Source organism: Vicugna pacos, chromosome 28, assembly GCF_048564905.1.
Source record: "Vicugna pacos chromosome 28, VicPac4, whole genome shotgun sequence".
In the NCBI taxonomy this organism is placed as follows: Eukaryota; Metazoa; Chordata; class Mammalia; order Artiodactyla; family Camelidae; genus Vicugna; species Vicugna pacos.
The window spans coordinates 5,626,045-5,649,189 of record NC_133014.1 but is presented as its reverse complement, the minus strand read 5'-3'; the positions used below and the strand labels follow the sequence as shown (position 1 = coordinate 5,649,189).

Below are 23,145 nucleotides of genomic sequence, written 5' to 3'. Positions count from 1 at the left end.
TATGTTTAAGTTTCATGGAGGACTGCAGGTTTACAAAAAATGCCATCTGGAATTCCTAGAGACAGTTAGAATTCTTTTTATTTAGGCATTTTACAGAGCCCTTGAAAGTAGACAGTTCCCTTAAGAAAACCAGGTGTAGCGGGTGAGGTAGGAGACCCAACTTTTGCAGTCACATTCAGATTTCATTATTAAAATACCAGGACTCCTTTATGGTTACTGTGGGAGCCCTAATGTGGGAGGCTAAGTGTCCTGCCCTGCGCGGCCATGAGGACGTGCAGACACTGGGCGGATGGGTTTATTGTCTTGATGGCTCAGTCTCCTAGCAGGGCAGCTGGGGGGTGCCCGGCGGTGAGGAGCGCGGACGCTGGAGGGAGCAGGCGGGGGTCTGAGACCCGCTGCTCATCCTCTGCACATGCCCCGCAGTCAGCTTTCGGGACTCACTTCCTTCATCTGTAGAATTGGGATCCTAGCCTGTGAAGGAAGTACCATTATTATGAGCATTAAGTGAGGTCTGGTGCACATGAATCATCTAAGGTAACGCGTGGGTGCGTAACTGATTCAGTGTATTATTTACCACCATTGCTATCAGATGACAGTGCAGGAAGCCCGGCTTGTTTGAGGCCCCAGCAACCTGAATATAGTGGTAGACATCTTCTTGATATGAAGCAGATGTTTTCCACGTCTCTGGGCACATGAAACGAGTTTCCTTCGTCTGCCCTTGATCTAGAATGGGAATTTTTCCTATGAAAAGTTAAATGAACTAAACACAAGCAAAGCTTCTGGAAGAGTCAGTGTCATGTGCTAACGTGCATTTATCGCAGGCGTTACTAAGAGTTTTGGTGAAGGGAGAGCAGTCTGGTGAGGAGGTAAGCCTTGGGGAAGGAGGGTAGCTCACCTGCTTCGCACAGATGCGGTGGAGGCGGCCGATCCCTGAAGAGCCCAGGCGTCCTCTTTCCTTGGTGATGTTAGGTTCAGGTGCTGTTAAGTCAAGATCTCAGAAGGCTGAGTCCTGGGCATGTCAGCCTTGGGCATCAGTAGAACAGCCAGCTCCCTGAAAGCCTCGAGACCCAAAGGCTCACCCTCAGAGCCAGCGTGTTCCTTCCAGCCCATTTCCATGTTGGCCACCCACACGGCAGCTTCGAGTTTCACAACCAGCACTGAAGGACACTGCTGACCACTTCTTTCTTCTGCGAATGAGATGAATTGCAGGAAGATGTTTCCTAGCTTTGAGCATTGGTCTGTTTGCTCCTGGACGGGTGTTCGCTGTGTCCCGGACTTGCCATCGCTGCTGGGAAGCCAGCTGGGGCTTTGCTTATGGTGTGGAGGGTAGAGCACGCACCCTCCTCCCTCCCAGCCCCTTCCTGCAGGAAGACCGCGTCCCTCATTCAGGGTGGGCACAGCTCGGGCCCACGTGGTTGAAGGGCTGGTCAGCACTCCAGCAGCTGCTGGCCTGAAGCCGGAGGACAGGGGAATTGCTGGAAGGGAACCAGAGCGCGCACAGGCCGTGTTTGTTTGAGAAGACGCAGATACTTAACGTTTGTTGCTAAAAGATAATCCTGTAAAAGTATAAGAATGAGGTTTGTGAAAGTCAGGATGAAAAAATGAACTGAAGTAGTACAAGTAGGAATTATGAAAGAATTTGGGAAGCTGTGATTTTTCATCTCTTCTTTTGCTGTTCAGTTAGACCATGCTGAGAGGAGGGCCTGCCTTCCTAACTACAGCACGAAGATCCCATGTATTTTTAGCGCTTTGTCCCCCGGTCAGTGCTTTGTGGTAACACTACACACCCTGTGTGCCGGGAAAACAAACAGACAGCTGCCTCACAGGCAGACTAGTAAGTGATTTAAAAAAAACCCTGTGTTAGAAAAATAAGTGTTCTAAGACAGATGTTGTGTTTAATTCTTATCCTACAAAGGAGTGATGACAATAAAACCCCACAAAAAATTAAGGGAAAATCGGATAAACCCTTCTTATCTCCCTTCTTTGAGCTGAGACATTTTGGAGTTAATAGATTGCTTGGGTCTTAAGGAGGCAGGCTGTAGGTTTGGTCTCTAGCTGCAGACAGAACAGGGAAAGGAGTTGTGAGAATGATGCCTTTGTGTCTTTCTGACCATATTTGGATGCCGCCCCCATCCCCCACCCCATTGGAGGCGCACCCCCGGGCGTCGTCCAGATACAGGGTCATCAACAAGTGCTGTGTGCCCAGTAGGATTATTTCCTTGGGAAAGGGAGATATTTTATTTGAGCATAAAGCTTTTTTGTGGCAGGATTGTTTAACATGGGTGGAGGTGCGGGGGTCGATTAACAGCGGTCTGCTGCTCTTCGGTGGGTATACCAGGCAGGGTTCAAGCCTTAAAGCCCACTTGCCCATCACTTTTCCTCTGGGCTGCGTGGGTTCAGATAAACCCCCGGCCTCCCCCACAGCAGGGCAGGCTTGCAGCAGCGTGGGAAAGGAACCACCCTGCTTGCAAATAGCACAAATTACAGCTGAGACACTGCAGATGGTAATCTAAGGCGCCTTCAGGGAGCAGCCAGCAGGTGGCAGCGCTGCCCCCACGGGGCCCTGACCCACTGGATTGGGTGCCTCTGTCTGTCTCCTTGGTGTAATTGGTGATGTCTGGCTGGAAATGTCCTGAGACTGACCTGTAGGTTTCAGTATGGGTCCCAGAAACGTTTAGCCTGTGTGTGTGCTTTGCTATAAAAGGTGTTGTGTGTTCCTGGCTGTTTACTTACAGTGACAAAGTGCTGAATCCAGATCTGTCTTTCTTGTTCAGGGCCTGGCACATCTCCATATCCATCACGTGATTCACCGGGACATCAAGGGCCAGAATGTGCTGCTGACGGAGAACGCAGAGGTGAAACTTGGTATGTGACGGGCGTGTCACGTGATGCACGCACACTGGTGGCCCTCCCTGCCTGGGTGCCATTAGCTGCCAGCGCTCTCCTCGCCTACGCTCTCCACTTCTGTCTGTCTGAGTGTTGGGAACGGGGCTTATTGCTCAGCCTGCTCCAAACTCCTTCCCCTGAATGGTACACAGACATTTAAATCAGGCCTTGTATCACTGTCCTGCGTGGAGACCATTAATGACTTCCTGTTTCACTTGGAATGAAACCCCCACATCTTACCATGGCCCCTGCTGCTCTCCGGCCTCAGCCTATGAGCCTCCTTTGCCTCTCTTCCTCAGTCACTCATTTTATAACTTCCTTGGCACTTGCCTCAATCTTTCCCACATATGTTCCCGGAACACTCCTGGGGAACCCTTGCCCCAGCTCCCACGTTTCCGTCTATTTTCCTCACTCTCAGAGGTCCTCCCTGACCCTCTGTTCTGTGTTGGGTCCTACTGCTTGTCCCCTCCATAATGCTGAGCACAGTTTATAATTATATAGCTGTTTGTTTGCTTATGTTTCTGCCTTATCAGCAGTCAGTGGCTAGGATTGTCTGACCTGGAGTATTCTTACCCAGCACCCAGCATAGGGCCTTGAATGTAGTAAGTGCTCAGTAAATGTGTACATGGGGCCCACAGTGTCTTCCTGGAGATGCTCTTACAGTGGTTCTTTTCTGTGTCCTGTTTCCCTTACCTGGATCTCAGCTCGTTCCCATCGTGCGTTCATCGAAGGCATCTGTCAAATTTTTAAACAGAATGAGTGTTAAGTCCCTTTGAAATCTCAGGCATGGTCGTAGACTTGCCATCTCCCTCACTGCCTTCTTGCCTGACGCCGCATTTACTGGTCAGCTGTGGAGGGACAGTCTGCCCCTCTAAGCGAAGACAGGAGGCGCTCAGCTTGACCTCCCTGCTAATGGCCCAGCAGGCTCTGTGCTCCCTGCGCTGTCCCCGTGGTGGGACAGTCCCTCGACAGCCACTTGGTGACTGTGACCTGCACTCACCGCCTGGCCTCTGTGTCTGTCTCAGAAGCACGTGTGCCCACCTCCTGGCCAGGTAGTTTCCTGAGTGGTCCTGTGCACAGTACCCCCGGCCCTCCGGCATGCACTCCTGCGGGGTAGTGGCCTTGTGCGCGGGGTCAGCGTTGGCGGGCGTTCCATTAGAGTTGAGGCCTTCCTGCCATGTCTGCCTCTGTCCTTGAGCTTCCCTGTAGATTGCCTCGTCAGCCAGCTGGGTGGGACGTCGGAGGCCCAGCTACTTGGGGAGCGGTTTCTCAGTGTCTTGGCTTGATTGTCGTTGTTTAATTCAGCATCTCCTATGTAAGGTGCTGTTCTTTCCAGAAAACCTTCTCTGTCTGTGGTTTGTGCCGCGTATGTCACGTGGGTCTCTGGCAGCTCTCCTGACTCGGGTTTTCTGGGACGTGATCTCGTCCGCAGCAGGCTCGCTCCCTGAGAGCACTGGAGATCCGGTCCACCCGGAAGTCCGTCTGGTGGCTGCTGTCAGGAAGCTCAGGGCGGTGGCAGGCCCGGCCTCCCGGGAGCCTCTGGGCTGGACGAGCATCTTGCCCCTGGTGGGTTTGCTCTGCAGATGGTGCCCGGAGGTTGCACATCCGAGCCGGATTTCTGTCTGGTTTACTCTGAAGACCCCTGCCCTCACCTTTCTTTGCCTGTATTTTACATGTTTGTTAATTATCCTCTTCCTGCCGCAGTCGATTTTGGGGTGAGTGCTCAGCTGGACAGGACTGTCGGGAGGAGAAACACGTTCATTGGGACCCCCTACTGGATGGCTCCCGAGGTCATCGCCTGCGACGAGAACCCGGATGCCACCTACGATTACAGAGTAAGGCTCCTGCCCGGCCTCCGTGGGGCCCAACAGCCCTGAGAGTGGGCTCTGCCCCCTCCTCCCTGCCTGCCTGCCTGCCGCCCCGGGAGGACCGCATGGCCCCTGCGGCAGGTGCCCCTCTGCTGGGACAGTGTCGGGAGGCTTGCTTTGGTCCATCCTGTGTCGCCTCTGTTGTGTTACTGAGTGAGATGCTGCTTTCCAGGCGAGGGGCAGTCACTGTTGTTTGCCCTGAGTGAGTAAATGCTTCTGCCCTGTTTGCTATCCTTTTTACCTTGAAGAGTATATTATAATCAGATGTTTATTATTTTTAAAGTTTTGTCAGACTGTATAGCAGTAGCTTCGTCTCCGTGAAGCCTGAGAGCATCGTTACAGAGCTTGACGGCTTCGCTTTGGTGCACAAGTGGATTTAAACTGTTAGAGTGACCTCTAGGGACTTACATTGATAATGCACTTTTTGATCCTGATGTAAAACCCATATTTGATCATCAGACTCAGGTTGAATATGTTTTTAAAAAATTCTCTTGCCTTAAATGAGTTAGAGTTGTCGATGTACCTGTTAATGGTATTCAAAAATGAATTCATATCTTAACAGTCCCCAGTGTATTTCAGTATTTACTATAAATGCCCAGTTATGGAAACTCAATTTAAGTCTATGGAGAGGAATATTTATTTTATTTTTTTATATGTTGAAGCATTTTAAAATAGGTGATAGACTTTACAGCTTGTCACTCTTTGTTTCATCATTGTGTGTCTCCAGAATCTCAAAACGTTTTCTGACATCCAAAATATTATCATAGCTTTACTTAAGAATGATTTCTTAGTAGAGTCCATAGTTAGACCAGCTGGCTTACAGCTGGTCTGTCCAGACCAGTGTTCAGTGCAGGACGAGATGCTGGATTTGGTTGTTTGGCTGCTAGATATCTTCTAATTGAGAATATCCCGCATCCGACTCTACCCTTTGTCCCTGACTTGCTGAAGAGGCAGTGTTCCACCTTTTAGATTTATCTTACCATTTCTGAATGTTAGCTCTGCAGTCTTTGTAATGTCATTTAGCTTGTTTTCCTGTAAACTGGAAAGGCTCAGTTAGTATCCAGGAAGGCCTTAGCAAGGTGCCCTCGGAGGAGATGGGTGTGGTGTGTGACGCATCCCTCCAGGGGCGTGGACCACTGCCCCACCACTGCTGCTGCGGAGGCCAGTCACTGGGTTCAGGTCGTGAACCACCCTTCGCACTTGATAGTGTAGAAAACCCCATAACAATAAAGGGGCAACCCACGGGCCTGTCCTTACCTCTTGTGATAAAGAATATGTTACAGGTTATTTAGGAAAACCCTTAAGCTGAGCAACTTTAAGCAGTTTCTTTGTTAGTATAGCATATAAACAAAAGAAGGCTCGTGATGATGACCATCCGTTACCTGCTTTAAGAAAATCTCATTTGGGTTTTAAGAAGTTGGCTGATAAAACTTCATCTAGTGTATATTGAGCGTCTGCCCCGTGGTAGTCATGGTTCCGGAGGCGCAAAGATAAATGAAACAATGAAAGTGCCTGCCCTTGTGGATCTTGCATTTGAGTAGAAAATAAAGTTCGAGTTTTTAAATTAGTGTTTCAGGGGAATCAGAAGATTGCATGCACTTAGCTTACCACACATCCCTTCCTGCGTTTGAAGGGAGATGGAGTTTAGTGAGCTAGGGTAGGTCTTATTAATTCAGCTGCAGACCTTTTATAAAGCGTACTTTCTAGCCTTTAAACTTTTGACATCTTAATTAAGTGTGAGATATTGTCGTGAAACATAAGAATCAACAGCTGTCAGGGTTGGGAGTCTAAGCTACCTACTGCTTGTAAAGACCCGAAGGGACACTGGTGCGCAGAGCCTGCTGCGGCCGTCGGAGAAGCTGTCGCGTGGACCGCGTCTAGTTCCCCGTAGGCCGGGGTGGCTCTGGTTAACAGCCAGCTTTGTCTTCGTTGTGTCATCTGCTCATTCATTTGGAAGGTGCTCTTCCAGATGTGTATGTGCTTTTCATTTCCTGGCGAGCTTCGTCTCGGTTTATACACCCACGAGTGCATGTATGTTGTCTGTGTGGATGGCCAGCGGTGGAGAGTTCATGGCCTCACATCCTGCTTTGTTCTGCAGAGTGACCTGTGGTCTTGTGGCATCACCGCCATCGAGATGGCAGAAGGCGCTCCCCGTAAGTAGCCTCTTTTGAACCTGGTTGTGGTCTGTGACTTAAACCTGGTTTCATGGCTTCAGAAAGAACGCTTCGGGAGGAACTTCTCCTTGAAGGGCGTTTAGATGAAGGAATCCTAAGTGCAGTGGAGTTCAGGTGTAACAGCCATTCTTGGCAGGCATCGTTCCTTTTGAACATCTCCCTGAGGTCTGTAGGCTACATTATCCTTTATTTAACTTGTAATCAGACGTGTGACCTGAAATTGTTCTGACAGCAGGTAACAAGCAGTACTTTTTCTTTTTCCAGTTTAAATTGGATATTCAGTGAAGCTGGTTCTAACACAGGAACTGTCAGTATTATGTTTTGACTTTACAAATAGAGGCATAGTTTTTCACCTGTAGAGTAATTTTTTTTTTTTTTTGGATTACCTGTGAAATTTTGCTTCTGCTTTGGGTTAAATCAGTGACAGCTTCATAAAATTAATTTTTCAATAGCTTAGATTTTTCTTTTGTAATTGACTCATTTTTATTAAATTTTTTTTGGCGGGGGGAAGTAATTTATTTACTTATTTTTTTTTAGAGGGAGGGACTGGGGATTGAACCCAGGACCTTGTGTATGCTAAGCACGCGCTCTACCCCTGAGCTGTAACCTCCCCCAGAACTGATTTTTAATCAGGGGCAGGGTAGAATTGCAGAGAACACAAAGAATGCCTGACTGTCTGGTGCATAGTTGCTGCTGAATAAGTATTTGTTGAATGAATGAAGGAAGACTGCCCACAGCTAAGAACTAGTTTGCCTTGCAGAAGCGGCCGTCTGTCTTGGTCACCGTGTCCCCCGAGGACCTGAGACAGGGCAGCACTGCCCGACCCTGTGTCTCAGTTTTATTTCCCGGTGGGACTAGTCCTCTCTTTCCCTCTGGCCCCATGCCCCAGCTGCCGTGTAAGATTCCCGTGAAGGTAAACAAACACGGAAATGCCCGTTGTGACAGACTCACGGGCGCACGTGCCCCTGACACGCCTTCACTGGGCAGGTGATCACAGTACAGACAGTAAGTGCGCAGAATTGAACAGTTCCGTCTCACTTCCACGTTTCTGCTTTTCCGCGGTAACGCTAGCTGTAACAGCGAACAGAGACCGTTCCTGGAGGGCTCAGGGCTCACTGTGTTCCAGGCATCGTGTGACGATGGCCTTTAGGCAGCGTCCAATTTACTGCTCAAAGCAACCGCATGAAAATAAAATGATTTTCATTGTCGTCTTATAGATGGGGTAGGAACCTAAGCTGTTCACCCCTTTAGGGCTTTGCGCCAGCATTTAGCTCTGATTTATGAGGCCTTCCCGTGTCCCTTTGAAGCGGTATTCTTGTTGCTCTTGTCCACCTTACGTTTTGCTGTGTTTAAGCGGGGGGTTCGGGCCGTGTCGAGGCCTCATAACCAGGTGTCTGGACTGCTTGAGGTGAAGCGGGTCAGTCAGACGATGGGCAGAGCGTGTGGTGTCACGGGTGAGCCGGGAACCGGGGCGAGTCACGGGAGTGCTGCACTGACACGCGTCTCCTCTCCCCAGCTCTCTGTGACATGCATCCAATGAGGGCACTGTTTCTCATCCCCAGAAACCCTCCTCCCCGGCTGAAGTCCAAAAAATGGTAAGCTGTGTGTGCTTTCTTGTCGTTCTTGTTCTTTTCCTGTAAAAGAAAGATGTTCCTTTTTAGTTTTACTTCAAGACAAAATCCTTGCCATTCTGATTGCCCAGGAACACGAGCCGGTGCTCCAAGACGCCAGTTAAAAAGAGTATTGGTTTATTTTTTTAATGTATTTTTTTCTTGATAAATTGTCCTCGAATTATAAAATGGTAACAAGTGACTGTATGAAACACCAGAATGTGGTTCGAGAAAAAAGTTCCGTTGTAATATTTAAGCACACTTTCAGTGTCATGTATTTCTAAACATGTTTACATTAAATAGCAGAGCTGTCTCGACTTAAAGTTCCTCAGTGGAAATAGCATTGTAAAATCCACGGAGGCGTTCACTGTAATCATTGCAGGACATTGAATTCGAGGTGCCCGTTTTCGTCCCGGCAGACTGCGTCGGAGGAGTGGCCCTCTTCCCGGGCTGCCCCTTCCTCGTGCATTTGCTAAACAGGAGCTGATCCCGGCGGAGGGAGTTGGTGGTGACGCCCCTGGCGAGGGCGGGAAGACTTGCAGCAGCGTGGGGAGGTGCTGCTTTGGTCTGGTTCTAACACCTTGGAGGGAGAGGCAGTGCTTTGTTTTTTGCCTGAGAGTTTCACCCACTTGCTGCCCCCTGAGAGCTTTTCTGTTCCCTTCCTGTCGGTCCCTGTGTGCGCGTGCTCTCCTCCCTCCTTGCCTGTCCCTGCTTCCTGCGCTCGGCTGTCTGTCTGTCTTACCTGCTGTGGACTTTTTCCCTTTCTGAAACTATTCTCACTGTTCTCACCAGTTTCCAGTTAGTGTTGTCTCCTCTGAGGTTCCTGCCTCTAATTCTGAAATGGGCTCAGGACCTCCACTTCGGGCCTCCTTCTCTTCTGGACGCGGTCTTCTAGCTGTTCGTCTGCTCTGTTCCACTTGGTGGCTCACCTTCTGATGTTCTGGAGTCCTTCCTGTCCGTGGGTGTGGACATGCCCACCGTGGTTTCCCTCCTGTTTCCTTCACGCTCCTCCCTGTGCTCTGCTGAGCACCGCTCTCCATCCTTCCCCACCTTTGTCTGCTGGCAGGATTCTCCCCCTCCTTTATCCTGTCTTTGACCACATTCAGCTCCAGGTAAATGAGGTGGTCTGGTTCTGCCAGTTCTCGGAGAGGTTCTTTAAGGCTTTACAGTTGCAATGGTTTTAGCCCCAGCTGGTCTCCTGTATTAAAACGTGGTAAATGGTGGGCTTCCCTGGGTGGCCGGCCCTGGAAACCAGACGTGGGCTGGGTAGTGGGTATCGCCAGGGAGTCCGCGCAGGGCTGGGGGGCGCTTTATTAAACAGCACTCACTTTCCCCTTTCTCTCTCTGTTGGATTTTATTATGCTCCACCTTCAGGGTATTTTGCAACTTATACATCTAGTCCGTTGGCCCACTCTGATGATTCTGTCCATTACTGCAGTTTTGGATTCGCTGTGTGTACGGTACACGAAGCAGGGAGACGGACACGATGACAGTAGACTCTTCCCGTCTTCTTCCACCAAACTGGCTCTGATTCCGCTGGATTAGTGCATCCTCACCAGTTTACGTCATTGCCTGGTTTTACCTAAGCATCCTAAAGGGTTGGGAGGGTTACAGTCACAGAGTCCTGTCCTGTTCACCCGATGTAGTTTCTACCACTGTTTTTGGAGAAGGGGCTTTTGAAAGATGATCAGTGAACTCTCTTCCAGCAGAATATGGTTGTTGATTTTAAAGACTATATAGATGGCACACGAGAAGCCATCTGGAGTTTTTTAAACTCAGGGCTCCAACCTTAGTTTCTGGTTTGTTCGGTCTGAGGAGTGACTTGGGCATTTATAGTTTTAATAAACTCCCAAATCACCCTGTGGGCAGTGGGGCTTGGGGGTCTCTGTGTTAGAGCATTCTGCCACAACTGTGTGGAATCTTCCACGTTCCTCTTTAACCACAGAGTAAGTAGCAGCCTGTGTGAGTGGCTGTGTGGGCCCTTTTCTGAGCTGACCTGAACCTCTTTTTGTATCTGTCTGCTTTTCACACTCACATCAGGAAACGATTCATCATTCCCTAGTGCTCCGCTGCCTCATCTGTGATGTCCCTGTCACTCCGGGGTGATGGCTTCTCTCCCCCGTCTTGGAACGTCTCGCGCCCTCCTTTTCCTTGATGTCTCGCCCCATCCACTGTCACTGTGGTTCCTTTTCCTTCCTCTCTTAAGTGTGACTGCACATCCGCTGTTGTGTGTTTGTGCATTTCCTCCCTTTATCTTCTGTGTGCTGTCTCTTACAGAGCCGAGTGTACAGGTTAGTCGTTGATGCATAAATGTCTGTTGAATAGAACAGAAATAGTAAGTTTGAATAAAATAGAAGACAATAGAAGTGATTCCTCAGAGCAGTGAGATAATTGGAAAGAACTGAGCTAATTTTCTCAATCACATTTTTAAAGACCAAATAACTCATTCATTCAACAAAAATTTATTCCACACCTAACTACTGTAGTCTGCCTGCTCAGAGCTTGGCATTGCCGACAAGCTGAAAAGTAGGAACCAGGCCTGACCTGTACTGTTCAGTCCGGGGGGAGATAGACACATGAGCGTGAAACGTGCAGGGTGTTTCAGGCAGGCAGCCCCAGGGGGAAGGCTCCCAGAGAGAAGATGCCTGAGCTGAGTCTCAGGAGATCGGGTGAGGGACGGTGTCGTGGCCAAGGCTAGTGAGGGGTCATCATGAGCCAGAGATGGGGAAACAGGGGAGTCAGGGGGCTGCAGGGTCAGTGTGACAGTAGAGCCATCGCCCCCCACACTGTCGTTTCTACCTCTGCGTTCAGCAGAGAAAACTGATACAGGAACTGGTTCCAAGCTGATGGAAACGTCATGTTGCAGGTTCAGGCCCCGTGTTTGGTCGCTGCCTCGGCTCCCTTTCTTACCTACGTGTGCCCTCGTCGTCTAGGTCCAGACGTCTATCCTCTGTCCCCTTCCTAGTAGCAAAACCCCTCTCTGCTCCCTTGACGCCCCTCCCGTGACGTCAGCTGCCTCTGTGGCCCCCGGTGTGCGTGCAGCTCCTCAGCCGTGTTTCAGGGCCACTCCTGGCCGCGGTCCTGCTTCTGTTCCTGTTTCATTCCTGTGCTTTTGCGGAGTGTCGTTCACAGTGGATTCTGAAGCCCTTCTTTGTTTTCAAGCTTGTGAGTCATTGACATTTTGGAGCTTTGCTCTTGGTGGTAGAAGTTTGATGGTCTTTTCTACTTCCTCTTCTAGGTCAAAGAAGTTTTTTAGTTTTATAGAAGGGTGTCTGGTGAAGAATTACCTGCAGCGGCCCTCCACTGAGCAGCTTTTGAAACATCCTTTCATAAGGGACCAGCCGAATGAAAGGCAAGTTAGAATCCAGCTTAAGGACCACATAGACCGGACCAGAAAGAAGAGGGGAGAGAAAGGTATTAAACCGGTTTTTATTTACATCTTAAAACATGAAAGATTTTTTTGCGTTCTTGCCGGCCAGCATGCATTACTCCTTCCCACCTGTCAGTGTGGGCTCACCTGGCCGGGGCCTGAGCCGTCAGTCTCTGCTCTGCGTGCAGGGGTGGGCCGAGGGGCCAGCCGGGCTCCAGCCGAGGTGACCGGAGCTGCGTGGCATGCCGCCGGCCCCACGGCCAGGCAGCTGGCGGCTGCTCTCTGGCTCCTCGTCAGGAGTGGTCTGTTCTGCTGCGCCTTTTACTTCACTGTGGACCTCGCGTTCTGTGCACGTCACACAGGGCCTCGTGCGCCAGCCGTGAGCATCACCATGGTGTGTTCACCCCCCTTCCTCTCCCGCTCAGAGCCCCAGGGTGCTCAGCTTCGCACGGCCCCGTGATGTGGGGGGCCTGGGCCCCACGTGCAGCCCAGCGGCTTTCTCTTCTTCCCCTGCAGCACAAGTGTGTGCTTGTGCCCTTTGCTTAAGGCTCCAAGTGCTCTGTGCTGACGTGTTCTGTGGGTTCAGCGGCGCCTCCTGCCCAGTGAGGTGCCGGCCCAGCTTCACCACCATCTTCCCTGAGCCTCTTCTTGGAGCCCCGGGCTCACATTGACCTTCTTGTCCCATGAATTCTCACCGTGACTTTACAGAACAACATTGGAGAACTGGTGTCCCACTAATGAACTTTATTGGACAGTGAAATTTCAAGGCCAAAGAAGAAACTAAAAAGAACAAGTTCAAGGAGTAAATAGTTGGTCGGAGGCATCCTTGGAGGCCTGTGCTGAGCTTTTTCCCAGAGTCGTTTCCGACCTGACACAAGTGCGGTACTCAGAGTTAACTCATCACTGATGGTCATCAGAACTTCTTTGCTCTCTGATACATTTGACCATGAAAGTAATTAAGCTTCATACACTAAGCTATGCACTTGTAATAAAGTGAACTAAAGTTTGAGAACGAAAGAAAGCTTTTTTTGGGAAAAGGTTATTTGCATATTGGATCACTTTCCCACTGCTTTTTAAATAATAGCAGACAGTCCTGGAGTGCTGACTCCGATCGGGCTCATGGCACCTCGCGTATCCCCATCACCCATGACCCCCGCAGGTGTGGGCAGGGGAGCCCTCCACCTTCCTTCCCTGTCTTCAGGTCATGGTGACAGAAGAGCCTCTTTGCCTTCGTTCACCTTCCCCATACCTCTCGCCAATCGCTGAGTTCATAGTACAGAAGTTTAAGTATGTGAGTACCTATTTAAAGGATTCCCGGGATTATTTAGGTTGGAATTTCCCTGGGAAGCTAGCCTATTTTTGAGTTCTTTAAAATCACATAGTTTTGATTTCCTAGCATAGGAAAGAACTGATGTCAGGCGTAAAGACATAAATACACGTAACAGATATTGCCAGCTGTGTACAGTATAGACTGAGCCATCTTTTAAGTTCTCAGGCCCGTTTTTCTTACCAGGAAGCCGATTTTCCTTAGGCATCTCTGAAGACGTACATATCTCTGGAAGAAGTTAGAGATGTGTGCTTTGTTTATGAATTGATAAGTCCCTTCAGCCTGTTCGGCCCTGATTGCTCCCTGGAGTGAAAGGGCTCGCTGTGAGTCAGGTACTCGCGCTGAGGGCAGGGCCCAGTGAAGCGGGCTGCTGCTCCTGGGGAGACGTCGTAAAACCTGTTGAAGCGCAAGTACGGTGTTCACGCTGAAGCTTTGCTTGGTTCTGGTCTAAGAGCGGCTTTTGGCTCCTGCTTTAGCTGTGCTGTTTAATCGGGTTTTCCCCGGTTCCTTCTTTATGATTTGTGGAAATGTGGAGCTAGGTTTTCCTGCCCTGAGTACCTACCCAGGGCTTCACCCTGTCTCAGCCCAGAGACTTTTGTCTCTGCTGTCCTCTAAGGCGAGCCCTGAGAGCTGAAAATAACCGAATACATTCTGTCATTGCCTTAGCACGGGCCGTTACATCTCTCTCTTGAGTGCGGGCGCCAGAGTGGACTGTTGGCTGCGCCGCTGGGCCGCTGTCCTCGTGTGTCCGGGGCCCTGCGGCCCCTCGCCTTTGCCCCGCCAGGGCCCGTCCGGAGCACAGCGGAGTCCGCTCTCCTGGGGGGAGTGAGGCTGGCCCAGGGCGTGCCCGCCGCCACGGCGGGAACCTGGTGGCACGCTCTCCTCCCCCCAAGTCCTCTGCACGCGTTGTATTTTCTAGAAGGGTATCTGGTTTATTGTCAGCGGCTGTGCCCTCGGGGATGCTCCTGTCTGTGCAGGAGTTGGTTTGTGCCCCAGTTGTCTTGTCGTCTTGTTCACAGATGAGACTGAGTACGAGTACAGCGGGAGTGAGGAGGAGGAGGAGGAGGTGCCGGAGCAGGAGGGGGAGCCCAGGTAAGGCCGCTGCCACCACCCGCACCCTGCTTCCCAGAGAGACTGTCGCATGGTGATGCCCGTGGAGAATGAAGGAGCCATAAATGGCTTTGAAAGTGTCTTAGTATCTTAGTATCTCCCGTTCTTCTACTCTTTGAAAGATCCCTGTAAACACTTTCTTTCTTGAGCCTCTGCCCCAGTGGCTCTGTACCGAGACTGCACTGCCTCCTCTCCCCCAGGCATTTGGAAACACTCAGGCTGTGTCTAGCCCCGGGGAAGGGGGCTTGCCCCTGGCATTGCCCCAGGAAGTGTCTGGTGGCACGTGAACAGTCCTGCACGCACAGCTGTCCTGCTCCCAGGCCAGCAGGGCCTCGGCTGGCACCGCCTCAGTCCTTCCCCAGACACATTTGTCTCTGGGCTTGTCTGGCTCCCCCTTCAGTGCAGCTCTAGCATCTCATGTCCTCTGTTGGGGTGCATTCTGTCCTGACTTATTTTATAGTCCATGTTCTGGTCATCGCTGGCTCCCCAAGGCCCAGTTGGATAGCACGAACCTCACAGTGACTCATTAATCAGGGAAGAGAGGATCTAACACTTAATGACGGTCTTGCACGCAACGGACCCACTGGACAGGGGAAGAATGAGGGGGACCCTGTGCAGGGAGTTTGGAGAAAGTGTATCAAGAGTGAAGAGAGTTTATCGAAAAAAAACTATTCTCTTCTTACGTACAGGATTTGAGCCCACCTGGGGCTAAAGGTTTTAGCGTAGTTTGAGCTGACTTCATGAGTGGTGTTGTTGTTTGGGGTTAGGAGTGTGATGTAATGGAAGAGGCAACTTGGGGAGACTTATTTGCTGCGTTCTGGGTGTTTGGGGAGCGGAGAAGCAGCTTTCTGCTCAGGGCGATGCTGATTAATTTATCTGTATGGCAACTCATACCTGGGACCCAGTTGGGCTCAGCCGCTGACCCTGGAAAGGAGAGTGGGAGGGAAAACGTGACAGGATGTGGGGGACCAGACGAAGACGATGAGGGGCAGGTTCCTCCGATACTGGTGCCGGCCGACCTGGAACTCGCTGCTGCTTTTACTGATGGGAGGTCAGGTGGTCGGAGAGGGACCGATGACGTGCAGAAGGAGGCGACCTCAGCTCTTCCCCGTCCACAGTGTGAGCTGATGTGAGAATCCTCAGTAGCGATGTCTTGTCAAACATCCGGGACAGGGTTGAGGTATTTATGAAACAGATAAGACAAGATGTGATGCTGTTGAATTGTCGAGACGGTCATTCCCGTGGATTTATAGGGGGAGCTCGTCAGGAGGGTGACAGTAGGAAAGGGGGCACCGGCCCCGCACCCCTGACAGCCCCATCCCCCTGCAGCTCCATCGTCAACGTGCCCGGCGAGTCCACGCTCCGTCGGGACTTCCTGCGGCTGCAGCAGGAGAACAAGGAGCGCTCGGAGGCCCTGCGGAGGCAGCAGCTCCTGCAGGAGCAGCAGCTCCGGGAGCAGGAGGAGTACAAGCGGCAGCTGCTGGCCGAGAGGCAGAAGCGCATCGAGCAGCAGAAGGAGCAGAGGCGGCGGCTGGAGGAGGTAGCGGGGGCGTCTGGGTGGGTCCTTGCTCTCTCTCCGCACGGGGGGCCGGACACCCAAAGGCCGACTTCTGTGGGCTCCCGAGGCTCAGTTGTCCAGGTCACTCCCTGAGGGACGCCTGCGCCCCAGCACCGACAGGGCTTCACAGTCCAGGAGGCCTTGGGAGCATCTTCCTTGCTTGTGAAAATGCCCCGGACCAGCCCCTCAGTGGCTCCCATCGCTGGTGGGGGCCTGGAGGCTGCGGCCCCCCGCCCGGCGGAGGCCCTGCCCGCAGGGGTCGGAAGTGACCGGCCCAGGCCTGGCCTCCTTCCCTTCCGGTCTCGGCCTCTGCGCCCAAGTGTGTGTGTCCGTATTTTTCTGGAACTTCAGACTTTTTCACAGGAAAACCATTTTTCTTCAGATAACTTTAGGTACATGCAAGAGGAAGGGTTGAAGAAAAGAATGACGTTGGGTGTAATACAGATGCTGCTCTGTGGTCTGGTTATTAATGTGGGATTAGTTATCTGTGTGGGGGCAGCACAGTTTGTAACACTAAAGACGTTGGTAGCGTGGTTACCCACAGCTTTTTCGTTTTTAATTCACAGCGACATTATTTCCCTGTAGTTCACTTGGGGCTCAAAAGTTTTCTTTTGATTTTCTTTTCTTGACTGCCTTTTACTGTGTGTTTCACAGCTCCAGGTTTCTCACTCGTAATAGTTTGTTTCTATTTAATTCATGCATCTTACTGTTTCGCCTTTGTCTTTAATGCCAGAAAAATACCCCGAACAACAGCAAAGGCAGGTGTGTTACTGGTACAGTGCTTTTCCCCAGGCTACTTAAGGGCACCTTTTGTGGGGAGAGTCTTTGTTTTTGTGTGTTTACACTCTGAATTCTGACAGCTTCACCCCTTGCCCCTAGTTTAGGAAACTGTGTCTGTCCGTCCAGCAAGGAGACTGGAAGTGCCCGGCGGTGCTGCTGGCGGAGAGCGTAGGGCACAGCCTGCCCCGAGGAAGGGCAGCGCTGCTGTGTGTATAACCCTCTTTGCAGTTTATTTACAAACTCTTCTGTAATATTTTAAGGGCTGTTTTCAGTGATCTTCAAACACAGCAGAATCCCCGAATGGTTCCAGGGTTTGTCAGTCTGTCCGTGGACCACTTGGACTTAGTACATGAGGCTGCTTGAGTTTTGAGGCTTCGGCTGTTTCTAGTTGCCTTTTCCCCCCGTTAGTTTGTTTTTTTCACCTTCTTTTTCCCCTGGTTGCTGCTTTATGTGGTATTTCCCACCATCCTGTCTAACCCTGGGCTGTACTTTCCTTAGTCTCCTGATGCAGTTAGTTTGGTGACTTACAACTCGAAGGGCCGGGTCAGCTGGAGCTTTGTAATGTAGGTCCTGGAAGCTGTTCGCAGGCCAAGTGACCGTGGGGCATGTGTCCATCATCCAGGCTCTGGACACAGGCAGGCAGCGGGGGGAGGCGGTGAGGATTCCAGAGTTAGGCCAGTGATGGCTCAAGGAAAGGAACTGAGGTTAAAGCCATTTGTCCTGTCAGCTCAGGACAGGCGAGAATCAGGATCATCAACTAAGTGAGATCTTGGCACTTGACTCTTTTCAGTCAGCCCTTTAATTCCAGCTTCTCAATAAAAGTTCAGACTCACAGTCACCTTTTTACCTCCTAATCAGTGAGGATGGAGCCAGGTCCTGAAATGGTGTTGCATGAACAGAGCCCACAGGCCTGGATTCTTGGTGACCCAGTGCCTTTTACTGGGCCTGGTTATTAAACATTGCCTGCATCCTAGGTCCCAGGAGGTAATTTGGGAATATCTGAGCCATGAATGATTTGTCACCCTTTACTGGCACTAAAGTTTTGGGGAATAGGGATTCCTTTTGTTATTCACAAAGATAAGAGTGGTCAGCTGCGCTCACGGGGTAAGTGGCGCTTCCACCCGAAGGGCTGTGACAACTTTCTGTCAGTGGTGGGCGAGGACAGGTCCCTGAGCCGAGGCTGCGGGAAGCCGGGCAGGCGCTCCTTCCTCGGAAAGTGCCGCACAGTCAGGACCGTCTCTGCGCCCCACTCCTGGTTCAGAGCCTCTGCCGGTGAGGGTGAGTGCCCTGTGCCTCGCGGGCCCTTCGCCTGGGACAGGTCGCCTGCGCACGGATGCCCTCCCCTCTTCCTTGGTGCTCCTTGGAACTGGCAGCTGCTGGGATCTCTCTCCTTTGTTCCCTCTGCTTCCTCTTCCTGGATGCCTGTGAACTGGGGGAAGTCCTTGCAGAAACTGTTGGGTCTATCTCCCGGTTTTGCTGAGGATGGCGCTTCTGTTTTCCGCTTCCCGTGTCGCCCATGGACGGTCCTGGGAGGAAAGGGGGGATAGCAGGGGCCTCACAGCCGGGTTCACCCCAGCGGTTTCATCTTCCCTCCCACGCTCCTCAGGTGTGCGGCGGGGCTCCCGGTGCTCCCCTGCCGGACACGCCCAGTGCTTTCTCAGCCTGCTCTAACCCAGACTCAGGACCTCATGGGGCAGTGCCTTCCCTCCGCCAGAAGTTGTCCTTCGGCTCACACAGTGCTTCTCCTCTAGCTAGGATATCCTCACCCCGGCCAGCTTTTTCTCCCAGTCTATTCTTACTCCGTTCTTTTTGAAGCAAGAATGAAGATTGTTCAATCAGATTGTCGTTTTAGCTGAATGGTTTTGTGCTCTTTTTCCATTGAATCTTGCCTTGGCACCTACTAACTGCCCCTCCCACGCCTCGTGACATCCAGTGATGTGGTCAGCGCCTTCTCATTCTTTGTCTAAGTTTGATAGAAACATGACACAAGACGTCCTAGAGGGAAGACCCATCCGTTTCTAAGTTAAGATCACTACGGTGGCTGCTGTACTTCGGACATGGATTTGAACCTGCTGCATATCTAAGATTCCTGTCTCCCAATCTGTACTTCGTTTTGGCCTCACGGAGACTGTCAGGTTATTGGTTAAAGCAAGCAAGAGACATTTGTCTATGGTTTGGCTTGCTACTTTATTTAAAAAAAAAAGAACATTTCTTAAGGAAGATTTGTTTTTAGCAAACGTCCGGTGCCGTTACAACAACAGTGCATTAAAAATCACTGTGTGAATGACCTTTTAGTTACACATAGGAGACGACGTCTGACTTTGCATTGAGGTTCTCTTCTTCAAAAGAAAAAAGGGAAAACTCCAGTTCCCTGTCTGTCCCCGTCTTACCCGTCGTAAAGACAACTCTGCTCTGTAGACTTTTACACTGGCGGGTGGACCCGGCCAAGGACTTCCCTTGTGGCACTGAGTCACCTTCCCTGCTACTTGCTTCTCCCTTTTTGTTGTTGACCTGCTGATGGGATCTTCAGGACTACCCACCGTCAGGATTTTTTTGTATGTATTTTTAAAAAAATCATCTCTCATCTTGATGGGCTGCCCAGGTTTTCAGCCCTGGAGTGGCACATGTCGCTGGGCCATGGGGCCCACTTGTGCAGTGTTGGGTTACATGTGGGTGTCACCCGTCAGCACCTCCCCCACCGAGAGGACCCACGGTCACATGCATGCCTGCAGATGCCAAAGGGCCCACAGTTTTAGTGAGGTGGGTGGACATGGAAGAAATTAAAAACAAAGTAAAGCAAGAGAAAAATTTTGTTTCGTGTGAAGTGGGATCCTGGTTTCCCAGTGCCCCTGCCCTTCGCCCTTATTTGCTGGAGCACATCCTCCAGGAGTCTCCTGAGCAAGTGTGAAGACAAGAGAAGGACTTGAGGGACTCTGCACGGATGGGGGTGTAAGGAACTTGACAGATGATGGAGTGACAGGCCCATAGAAGACCAGCCACACACACAAAAGTAAGGCAATTAGTAACATTTGGTTTTAACTCGTATGTGACTCAGCCTTCATTGTGGTTTTCGTTTAACCAGACATTATCACGTGGCTAGACTGGGGGCGTAGGGTGGTGAGGTGCAATGACTGCTCTTTGGGAGAAGTCAATAGATGGTGTCTAAAGTGGAAAGAAATCTAAATAGCTCTGTAAGTACATTATTTAAAAATAGGGATGTAAATACTGTGGGAAAAGCTGAAAGCATTGAAAGTGGTTTTGCCTTGGAAGGAAGAGCTGGGAGTGAAGTTTGACAGAAACCTTGTATCCTTTTTGACTTCTTAAAGTATCTAGCACTTTGATTAAAACATTTAAAACAAATTAAATTGAAAAAGCTACTCATAAAAGCATTTAAAATTTAAATTTCTTAGTAGCATTTACCTAGATGGAGTCAGGATTTCCCACTGGGCTGGGAGCCCTGCCCTCCATGCAGTTGGAAATAACCCCCAGAAATGGATTCTGCACGTCCCACCACGTTGGAGCTGACTGCCTCGCAGGAGAATGCAGGCTTTCACTCAGGGTCCAGGCCCACGAGACCAGAGGATGCACACGGAATTCTGTTGCTCGCCAAGACTCCGGGTGATGACAGCCCGGCGTGGGAAGCAGGAGAGGGACGAGGGGGGCAGACCTGCCCGCAGTGGCCGGGGTGGCCATGGTTCATCGGTGGGGCCAGCACATGGACGCCAGCTCTGGGGCTGGTTCCCTCTGCTCTGCTTTTCCTTTGCAACTTCCCCATTTCTTCTCTGGAAATGGCCGATTGGGATACTTGCCCGCATCTGGACTGCCAGGGTGTGCGGCCACCCAGCCGGGCTTCCAGATGGCAGCATCCAGGACTCTAGCTGGAGACTCTCCCCTTGTCTGGCTCTCTCCGGGAGAGTCCTTGCTGGTAACGGCCAAGGCACTGGCTTTGCTTTTAACTAAAGAATTTTTCAAGATTTTGTAAATTACGAGAGAGGAAAACTCATGTGCAACCATGGATTTCCTTTCGTTGTGTGATGCCACGAGGCTAAGCAACACCTTCACTCCAGCATCATTCCTAAAACTGAAAGGACTTTCGGTGGCCTGCGTGATATGTAGGGCAGCGGGGCTTGTCTCTAAGGCCGTTGTGGTGGTTGGGGGAGGTCTGTGGTCACGTGGCCTTGGTTAGCACCACACGGTGGCCTGAAAAGAGTTTTAATCATGCATCCCATCAGTAAAAAAAATTGAGCACGTGTATCTGATAGATACACCTAGTACTTAAATGCTGTACTGATGGGGTTGTGTTCTTAGCAGCTGTGTGTTTATTGTAAGTGATGTGCTGGTGAAAACCAGTGTGTTCTTTTTGCTCCTGTATTGAAGAAACAGAAGGTGTAAAATAAGAGATCTTAGCTTTGTCTGCCTGGAAGAGGAAAGGCCCCAGAGAACTGCCTGGATGTGACTCTCAAGTTCTGGGTCATATTGTTCGTGGTAACCTGGGGCGGGGTGGTTTTGTGGGTCTGACTTTCTGGGAGCTGGTGTTTAGAGGGCAGAGGCCGTCTGTCTGAGGGGTGCGGGGCAGCACACAGGCCCCGAGCGCAGGCCGTGCGGCGTCAGGGCAGGACGGGGTGGGCGCGGAAGTCTAAGTCTTAAAAATAGGAAAAGCTAAAGGCGTTAAGCTGGCAGGTGACCAGCAGCGCTGGGCCAGGGCAGTGGGAGGAGGTAGAATTTACTAGAGGTGTCTTAGCCATTCAGGTTGTAGTTTCTAATCACCAGGATGGGAACTCAGTTTTTTTTACAACCCAACCCCACCCATGGAACATGGGGGAGTTCTGTGCATTGAATTCTAAGAACAGACGATGGCGGGGAGCAAAATGAGAATTTTGTGGAGTAAGAGAGGAGGTGGGGCCAGAAGCTGACTCCAGACGTCACTGAGAACAGTGGTGCTGGAATTCTCACCCGAAGGGCCGGGTTCCAACCCGCTGTTCCACGTGGAAGACGTTTGTTTACGTCTCTCAGGAAATCACTGTAAAGTGTCTGCCCTCAGAGGATAGGCTGGCTGAGGGCGGGGAGACCCACCTCCATTGCAGTCCCCTTGTCAGCGCTGGTGTCGGATGTCCCTGTAGCCTTCCCCCAGACTGCTGGTTTACTGGCCGACGTCTGTCACAAAGGCCCGTGGTGCTGACTGCTTCCTGGGTCTTGAGAAGTCCGGTGCTGTGGCTTCTCCAGAGCTGTGCTGGCCACGCAGGACGGTTGAAATTTAAGTGAACGTCAGTGAAATAGAACCAAGAGCTCAGTTCCTCCCCATATGTGAAAAACTGTCCCGGCTCAGGGGCTCAGGAGCAACGTGGGGTGAGGGGGAACCCGTACCGGGGGTCTGAGGCCAGCGCTTTTCAGTCGCGGGGGGAGTCGGCTGATTTTATGCCCCGCGTGGTGGACGTGCTTTGCTGGCTGGCGGGCGTCCGAGGCCGGGTGAGACCCGCCACTCTGCGCCGTGGGAGAGGAGAGGCTGTGAGAGCGAGCCCGGGGCTCACCTGGGGACGGGGTGCAGGTGGTGCCGGGTCAGCGTGGAGGCAGAGGCCCGTGACCTGGGGCTTAGTAGCTGGGCGACACTGGGTGCACCACTCTTCTGAGCCCATTCCCTCCTTTGTGGCACGGGAGTGACGTGCCTGCGTCCTGGGGTGGCTGTGAGAATCACATTAGGGGAAGGAAACGTAGGTGCTTGGCCTGGCCTGCGAGACCCGCAGGGAGCGCGTGCTCGGTGGTGGCTTTGTGTCCATGGTGAGGATGGCGGGCCCCTTGTCCACGTTGACGGCAGCGCCTCCCTCCCTGGTGGGTGCTTCCTTTCTCCCCCTTTTAGATGCTCCTCTCCTTCCTGCGCTGCTTCTGTTCTCCTCTAGTCATTGCTTTTTCTTCTGGCCTAAGGGTCCGGGGTGACTGTTAGTGATGCTCAAGGGTAAGAAATCCCCTGTCTCTACGTTCCACGGGGAATAACTGCCCCCAAAACAGAGCCGGGCTCTGACCAGTACTTAGGCCGAGGGCAGCGTGGGGAGAACTGGCCCGTGGAGGGGGGTCCACAGACGCGGCCTTGTCAGCGCAGCATCCTGAGAGCGCGGTGGGAGGCCTGCTGACCGGGTACTTTTGCTCACGTAGCAACAAAGGAGAGAGCGGGAGGCCCGGCGGCAGCAGGACCGAGAGCAGCGGCGGCGAGAGCAGGAGGAGAAGAGGCGTCTGGAGGATGCGGAGCGGAGACGGGCCGAGGAGGAGAAGCGGAGGGTGGAGAGAGAGCAGGTCAGTGCTCCAGGCGGGACCCTGTGGGGTCTGTCCTTGCAGACTTGGGGGGTCTGGGCCAGAAAACGCACACGCACGCACACATGTGTTCAGGACTCAGAGATTTGAAAACGCAGGGGTGCAGTTGGAAGCAGGCCCGCACGTTGACTCTTGTCTTTACACACAGCCCCGTAGCTC

At 51.7% G+C, this 23,145-nt stretch overlaps 1 protein-coding gene across 50 annotated transcripts in view; it reads left to right on the top strand.

Annotated features, from left to right (window-relative positions):
• MAP4K4 (mitogen-activated protein kinase kinase kinase kinase 4) overlaps window positions 1–23,145 on the top strand; it is a 141,599-nt gene that overhangs the window by 87,843 nt on the left and 30,611 nt on the right. For all 50 annotated transcript variants that reach the window (XM_072951260.1, XM_072951254.1, XM_072951253.1 and 47 more), the window contains exons 6-13: window positions 2,775–2,865; window positions 4,591–4,721; window positions 6,853–6,907; window positions 8,445–8,523; window positions 11,777–11,952; window positions 14,255–14,327; window positions 15,675–15,885; window positions 22,831–22,968. In XM_072951260.1, coding sequence (XP_072807361.1) covers window positions 2,775–2,865; window positions 4,591–4,721; window positions 6,853–6,907; window positions 8,445–8,523; window positions 11,777–11,952; window positions 14,255–14,327; window positions 15,675–15,885; window positions 22,831–22,968 — 954 coding nt within the window. The remainder of the gene's footprint in view (window positions 1–2,774; window positions 2,866–4,590; window positions 4,722–6,852; window positions 6,908–8,444; window positions 8,524–11,776; window positions 11,953–14,254; window positions 14,328–15,674; window positions 15,886–22,830; window positions 22,969–23,145) is intronic.